We start from the raw sequence: 7,724 nt of genomic DNA, 5'->3' as shown, positions 1-7,724 counted from the left end.
TGATTTAATTTACCACTCACGTGGGGCAGACGATATCTTATACACTATCATGCAAAACTGAAAGTATAATTCATTCCCATGTCCATTTCTTTTTCTCATTCCTAGAAACCGTATATGCATACACCACTCACACTTTGGTTTAATAAAGCTCCCGTCTTCTTCTACGTCATAGTTATGCGCTGTGGCATTAGCTTGTCTCATTTAGAAAGTTAATGACTTTTTTGTCCATGCAGGTCTCTCTTTCAGTTTTGCATGTGCTCATTCGAAGGCCGAAGATCTTTATTCTTTTGTAAGCCATATCCTTACATCAATAGATAGTATTCCAACCATGGGCGTCACTGACAGCTTGGAGTCTCTTATGAATACCTATGATGAGTTTGCGGCAGAAGTCCACTGGGATTCTATACCATTCAACAGACATGCCTGCCATCATTAACCTCCTGGCTTCGTTGACTTTCCTTTGTGGAGTGGGTCTCATATTCTGTGAAGGTGTGGTTAAGAGAGAGTTAAGCAAGTGTTCATAAAGGAAAGAGAGAAAGTCCTTCTTTTATTCGCATTTAATGACGACCAGATGTTGTCATGGGCAACATTTGAGACCACATGCAAAACTGAAAGAGAGACCTGCATGAACAAAAAAGTCATTAACTTTCTAAATGAGACAAGCTAATGCCACAGCGCATAACTATGACGTAGAAGAAGACGGGAGCTTTATTAAACCAAAGTGTGAGTGGTGTATGCATATACGGTTTCTAGGAATGAGAAAAAGAAATGGACATGGGAATGAATTATACTTTCAGTTTTGCATGATAGTGTAGTATATAAGATGTCGTCTGTCCAGAAATAGAGACCCCTCTCTTTGTCCTATTGAACTTTGGTTCCATATACATAGTAAGCTATATCAATTAGGTTAAAACATTGCACCAAGATGTTGGCTCATCATTCCTATTAACATTTGGATTAGTAGACTGTTTTGAGCACGTAGTTGTTGTTGCTCTTCCTGTAGGCGTTCCACTGTATCTACCAGTTGCTGGATTTTCTTATCGACTGCACCAGTGTTGCTTTTCTTTCCTATGACGTTTGTTTGACCAGAACTTTGGGTATTGGTTTTTTCTTCCTGTGCCTTCTGTTGGTTGCTTTGAGTAACACTTCCACTCTTTCCCGTGGCGGCTTTGGCGTATGAGAGTTGTGGTACAACTTTCAGTGCTCCTCCCTTTTTGGTATTCCTTGACAGCTTTGATGTGCTGCTTTGTCTCCTGGAGTGCAATGAATACCTCGCATTCCCTCATGATGTGTCCTGGTTTGTGGCATTGTCGGCATCGTTTGTCGTCCTTATCACCCCAGAAAGTCTCAATGCCCCCGATTTTGACTGGTTTAGTCATAGTTTCCGCCATTGCTTCTGCAGAGGGGAAATACACGAATGCTTCTCGTTGATATTGCCATTTCTTCCCGTCCTTTGAAAAATAGCGTGGCACTTTGACGAAATTCGCTTGCTTTTCTCCAAGGAGAGGCTCCAAGTCCTTGTCTGTCGTTCCAAAAGGGAGACCTGAGATTTTTGCGACGTGTGTCAATGTCCACTCGACTCGTTCATTGCCGATTTTGCGGATGCGCGCGAGTTCTTTTCCAATGAAGACGTGCTCCCGGTTGGCCAATTTGAATTTTGTGACGTCCTCAACATTGTTGTAAACTACTGCTGCGGTGATTTTGACTCCCTTGGAGCATGGGCGGGTTGCAATCTTTCCAATAGTACCGAACTGCAGCATTGCTGACTTGATAAGGAATTCCGGAGTCCTAGGAGCAATACCATAAACCTCCACTGTGCGTTCCAGTTCACGTTCACGGGTGTCGGTATTTATTTTAAAAAACAATGGGACTTCGTGTTCATTTCCGTCTTCATCCCTGTGTGTAGCAGTCATTTCCAGGAGCGCTGTCAGGGATGGTTGATCCTCAACAGCAACGCGGAAAGCAGTATATCCATTGACTTTAACCTTGTGTGGTCCTTCTGTACAATAGATGGCAGCATCCAACAAGACTGTTTCTAGGTCTTTCTTTTTTTCGGCAACCGTTGTTCCATAAAGGTCCTCGAGGAAGACGCCGGCCGCCTTCAGCCTATCCTTGGTGCGTCTCACTTCCTGCCATTCTGTGATTCCCACAGTGGCCATCGCGTCATCGTCTTCGTCCATTGCGTCCTGTTCTTGTGTAGCTGCACGCAAGCCATTTGCATCCAGGCTGCGGCTATACGAAGGACGGCTCTTAGAGCCCGTTCCCTCGTCAACGCGGCTCCCGCTCGCCTCTATGCCGCTTGCGGGACCGACTTCTTGGTTGGTGGGCTGTCTTTGAGATCCGATTCCGCTATTTGGAATGCGAGCTCTTTTCGAATGAAGGACATTTCTGTCCAAATTGGGTGGATCATGTTGCTGATTTTTTCCTAATGCAGGCTCCATGATGAGTGATGTCGTTGGCACTCTTGTGCACTAACAGGGGTGTGGAAGATGTGTGTATAGAGAGGGAATGTGTAAATGTAGCGTATCCGATGGTGTACGGAGAAGAGTCGTGATGCGTTCGACCTTTATCTTGGTACAACACTTCAGTGTGTTCTATGTATTTGCGTCTCGCTGCGGTTTTTAAGGGCATCTCAGTATAACCCCCCGGTTCTTAAGACAGTGATTTTTTCACCAAACTGACGTGGAAAGATCTGTCAATGATCCCAAAGATTGACAGAAATGAACAAAATGATAATAAAAAGTTGGACGAAGTGCCAAAAGATAAATTCATAAATGGACAAAGTGCCAAAGGAGGATAATCTGACAAATAGATCACTAAAGGATCATAAATCAACAATGATAGTCCTGGAGAATGCTGCAAAATAGCATCAAAAGTGAAAAAAAAAAATTTTTTTTTTTCTTTTTTTTTTTCCTGTTAACAAGAACCCACAGAGGTGAGGAATTTTATTTCATAATCTCGCTCTAAAGTAATGATATCGCCCTCAACTATGAAACAAGCGAAACTCTCAAAGTTCGCACGGGATGGCTGTGAAGAGCCAATTCGTATCCATGTTTTTCTCTACCAATGTACACCGTGATCGGTACTCGAAGTCCATCCTTCCGATGTGGCCTGTTGCGCCCGTGAAAAGCCGCGGAGGCTGGCGTGCCGACTCTAGCTAAGGACGACTTTTTAATTTTTTCTATTCGATCAAATCCACTGGCATGTGGACCCAAATCTTGCGGAATTGGTCTGAAATTTCTACTTTGGACTCCGTCAAACTTTGTGATCATCGCTGTCCTAGTCAAGTGGGTGGATGGGGGGATGTGCTGCCAGATGTACCGCTGGTTCGGCTGGGGGGTGGAATATATACCTAAGACATGTGGCCAGCCAGGCGACTTAGGGTAGTGCACCCACGATCTTAGCCTTAGCGGAGAACACTAGGCTGTCTCGGAGAGAAAGTATAAAAACTCAAGCAAATCCCTGACCTGGCACATGTTTGCTTCACTTTATGTGCCTTAACCAGGACTCGAACCCGGCCCCTGGGCTAGACAGGAGGGTGCCCTGACGAGTATACTACTCAGTCATTGGGCGAAAAAGAAGCCAAAGTGATTTAAATACTAGGATTGATAAAGGAAATAATGATAAAAGTACTGAATGATGATGGAAATAATGAAGAAAAGGATACGTAGATAGCAGATTTACGATAAAACTTTAACCTCTTCCTAGTTGGTCCAGTGGTCAGGATTTGTCGCTCTCACCGACAAGGCCCGGGTTCGATCCCCGGACTGGGAATTCTTTTAATTAGCAAACAATTTTTGGATTAATCTATTTGGCAGCCCATACCAAATATGGTAATTTTTGCCTCTATTTGGCAGCCTACTTCAGGGGGCTGCCACTTAACTTCGCACTCTTGGGTGGCAGCTGGGCTGCCAAATACATTACTTTTTTTTTTTTTTTTTTTTATAACAGTGTCATAGCATCAGTGGTAAAACAGGCAGCGTTCTGTGGATACATTGCCTTGCACAGCTAATGCCTCCGGAGGTACTAAGGGCAGCGGCGATGACATCTTCACAAAACAGCCTTCAATGTACACGGTTAGGGAATGATTTATTGAAGACGTCTAGGTAGCAGGTGAGACGCGTTTGCTCCGAGCGAAAACCTCTCATAGGCATTGATCTCCAAATGGCACCTCCAAAACTGTATGAGCGACCTACTTGAAAAAAAAAAGTCATTAGTTTTCTAAATGAGACAAGACAATGTCACTACACATAACTATGACGTAGAAGACGGGAGCTTTATTAATTTGAAGTATGAGCGTTATATACATATACGGTTCCTAGGAATGAAAAAAAAAAAAAAAAATAAATAAATAAATAAATAAATAGTTAGAGGCCAAATAGCCCTGGGTAGGCTGCCAAGTAAATAATGAATGTTATTTGGCAACTGGGCTGCCAAAGAGAGTCTTGAAAGTTGATTATATTTGGCAATGGGCTGCCAAATAATATTTAGCAACTAGGCTGCCAAATAGATTAATCCACAATTTTTTTCCAATGATGATATTATTTGTTTGTACGGGGATTAATCTATTTGGCAGCCCAGTTGCCAAATAACATTCATTATTTACTTGGCAGCCTACCCAGCGTTATTTGGCCTCTAACTATTTTTTTTTTTTTTTTTTTTTTTTTTTCATTCCTAGGAACCGTATATGTATATAACGCTCATACTTCAAATTAATAAAGCTCCCGTCTTCTACGTCATAGTTATGTGTAGTGACATTGTCTTGTCTCATTTAAAAACTAATGACTTTCTTTTTTTTTTTTTTTTTTTTTTTTTTTTTTTTTTTTTTTTTTCAAGTAGGCCGCTCATACAGTTTTGGAGGTGCCATTTGGAGATCAATGCCTATGAGAGGTTTTCGCTCGGAGCAAACGCGTCTCACCTGCTACCTAGACGTCTTCAATAAATCGCTCCCTAACCGTGTACATTGAGGGCTGTTTTGTGAAGATGTCATCGCCGCTGCCCTTAGTACCTCCGGCGGCATTTGCTGTGCAAGGCAATGTATCCACAGAACGCTGCTTGTTTTACCACTGATGTTATGACCCTGTTATCAAAAAAAAAAAAAAAAAAAAAGTAATGTATTTGGCAGCCCAGCTGCCACCCAAGAGTGCGAAGTTAAGTGGCAGCCCCCTGAAGTAGGCTGCCAAATAGAGGCAAAAATTACTATATTTGGTATGGGCTGCCAAATAGATTAATCCTTTGTACGGGGTCTTTATTTCAGTCTTAAATACCATTACCAGGAAGCCTTCCATGACACAAGCTCGATACCCAAGCATCAAATACTGACCAGAATATTTATCTTATCAAAGTCGTACGTAGCCCAGAATAGATGTTGATATTCTTTATGCGATTCTGGGACTAAATAAAGAATTACAAACGATTTATAGGTTGTGGTGTCAACTAGAATAACAAAAGAAAATAGAGGTAAATAACCTTGACGACAAACAGCGCCATAGGATGCCAAAAAGGGAAGATGGGAGCTTTATAGGTGAGCTCACAAACTGAGTTACCGGAAGGCGAATGCTTGTTGGGACAAGGGGAAAAGGATAAAAAGGCAAGATAAACTGCAGGTCAAGAACAAGACAGATAGGAGAAACTTAAGACTTATGGGTAAACTGAAGGCTTTATTGAGAAAGAAGTTCTTTGGGTTTTATACTGTATGACAAATAGATTTATTACTGTATCTACTATTGGAATCTGTTATGAAGGTCGAATCCAATCCTTACGGATCTCGCCTTCCCTCTCCATGATGGAAGTTTCGCATTCAACCCTTAAAGAGCCTCTAACATGTTCCAGGATGTCTCGCTTAATCTGTTCAAAGATTTTCTATTTATTTTTATGATAAACAATAATAAGGTCATAAACTGGAACTCTTCATATACAGTATAATTATGACAAACGGGCAGGCAATTAACTAAGAACATACCCTTACTTCCATCATGATGTTTATATCCGTTTCAATGTTCTTGAAGGTACGGCTATTAATAGGGTATGGGAAATTTCCCAACTCCTTCACAACGTAGAGGGCTTCGTGCTCCAAGCTCAGCACGAAGAATTCCAACATCCCTTCTGAGGACGATACATACTTTTTATTGTTAGTAATTTCTCATATCGTGTATGAAATAACAAAATAAAATAGGAAGTATAAAAAAAATCTTACTTTGAGCCAAGATTCCCAGTGCATTGGGCTCCTCACGCCGTTGATTAGCTGCAGATCGAGCACAAGTTTTTGGAGATGAAATAGTTTTTGTTTATCTCTTTGCAAACAAGCGCCACCAGCAGCACTTTTCTTTCCTTCGAATATCATGACGGGAAGTTGTTTTACTGACCACTGGGCATCTGGACGGAGCCTTTGTTTGAAATATGAAAGCGTGATCAAGTGTTTATGTCTGAAAATAGCAAAATAACGAAGGCTTGTTTAGGGGCTATCAAAAATCATTTAGCAGGACAGTGGAAACAGTGAAAGCACTTACGCCTCATAGTGGACCCCTTTACTTCCGAAAAACCCCTCGAAGATTGGTTTGAGCACAAGATCGAAGAGGCTTTGCTCCGTAATTGGGGACCAGTGCTCCTATTCGAACTGAAATTTTGTCAATTATGATGTTTCAGATTAAAAAAATAAATATCAATTGACAAAATTTCAGTTCGAATAGGAGCACTGTTGGGAACGCTTCCCATAGAAATGCTGTGGACAAGCCAATGAATGTCAATAGCAGTGTCCGCCGAACATCCGGAGAAAGTTTCGCAGAAAGTTCTGCAATATTCGAATCAAAGGACTGCGAAAACTCCTCGGACTCTCTAAATGAGCTGGTTGCCTGCAAGCGAAAATGCTAGAAATCAATTGTTACACCAACAATGCTTTGCCCATTTCTAGATTGTTCCTTGCAGCAGAACTACACAATATAAATAGTATCTTTGTAGTATAGCAAAACCCCCCAACGAATAATCAATCTATCAACTATATACCTAACCCCTCGACCCTTGACCAAGACTTTTGCATTGCCTTTCCTGCAGCAAAGTTGACAACAAGGGAGTGATCCCCCTCTAGCTCATTAATCTCCACCGCAAACATTTTTTTGACTTCCAAGGGCATATCTTTGTTGACCGTGCTATACATCTCCAGCAAAAACTCTTTTGAGAAGATGAAGCTGAGAGCACTGGTAGAACAAAAGAAGAACAATAACTTAGCCTGGATCCCATAGATTTAAAAATTAATGGCAAGGATTTAAAAATTTTCACTAACCATTTGTGAAAGATGTTGTTCACCTTTGTCGGCTCTTTGTTACGTCCTGAGGCTAAGGAGTGTACCCAAATGGAGCACTTCCCTTTTTATTCATAGATCAGAGCAATTAGTGACGGCTATGTTGGAGCCTATATAAGGCTCCGACCTAGCTAAAATAATAAACAACTTTTGATCTCCTTGACTTCCGACTTACCATAAAATATTTCACTCTTCCACCAATTGACGCCTGAAGGGCATCATCTCCTGCGACACATCACTACCTTCTACCAGTGCTCCTAGTCGAACTGAAATTTTGTCAATTGATATTTATTTATTTTTATCTGAAACATCATAATTGACAAAATTTCATTTCGAATAGGAGCACTGCCCTCTACTATCCATTTGTCAACTGTGTAGAGGGAGCCATCCTTCATCCCCATGCCTTCCATCCCAGGGGATTTCTGTA

The 7,724-nt window shown here is 41.6% G+C and overlaps 2 protein-coding genes and 1 non-coding gene across 3 annotated transcripts; 1 reads left to right on the top strand and 2 right to left on the bottom strand.

Annotated features, from left to right (window-relative positions):
* Positions 1–700: 700 nt before the first annotated feature.
* Positions 701–2,855, bottom strand: BCR41DRAFT_351622 (hypothetical protein). The gene is given in 2 exon segments (XM_022023827.1): positions 701–1,210; positions 1,230–2,855. The coding sequence occupies 2 exon segments, from the start codon at positions 2,439–2,441 to the stop codon at positions 908–910; spliced, it is 1,515 nt and encodes a 504-aa protein (XP_021882317.1). The 5' UTR covers positions 2,442–2,855; the 3' UTR covers positions 701–907.
* An 847-nt stretch (positions 2,856–3,702) lies between these two features.
* Positions 3,703–3,774, top strand: BCR41DRAFT_t57. The gene has a single exon. It is a non-coding gene; the product is annotated as a tRNA-Glu (tRNA).
* Positions 3,775–5,311: 1,537 nt separating this feature from the next.
* On the bottom strand, positions 5,312–6,343 carry BCR41DRAFT_369903 (hypothetical protein; the record flags this gene model as incomplete). Its single annotated transcript, XM_022026494.1, has 4 exons — positions 5,312–5,394; positions 5,763–5,862; positions 5,969–6,121; positions 6,197–6,343. 4 exons carry the CDS (start codon positions 6,341–6,343, stop codon positions 5,312–5,314), a joined length of 483 nt encoding a protein of 160 aa, XP_021882316.1.
* Positions 6,344–7,724: the final 1,381 nt, after the last annotated feature.

This window comes from Lobosporangium transversale, assembly GCF_002105155.1.
Source record: "Lobosporangium transversale strain NRRL 3116 chromosome Unknown BCR41scaffold_14, whole genome shotgun sequence".
Classification (NCBI taxonomy): domain Eukaryota; kingdom Fungi; phylum Mortierellomycota; class Mortierellomycetes; order Mortierellales; family Mortierellaceae; genus Lobosporangium; species Lobosporangium transversale.
The sequence above is the reverse complement of the archived record's forward strand: the minus strand, read 5'-3'. Positions and strand labels throughout refer to the sequence as shown.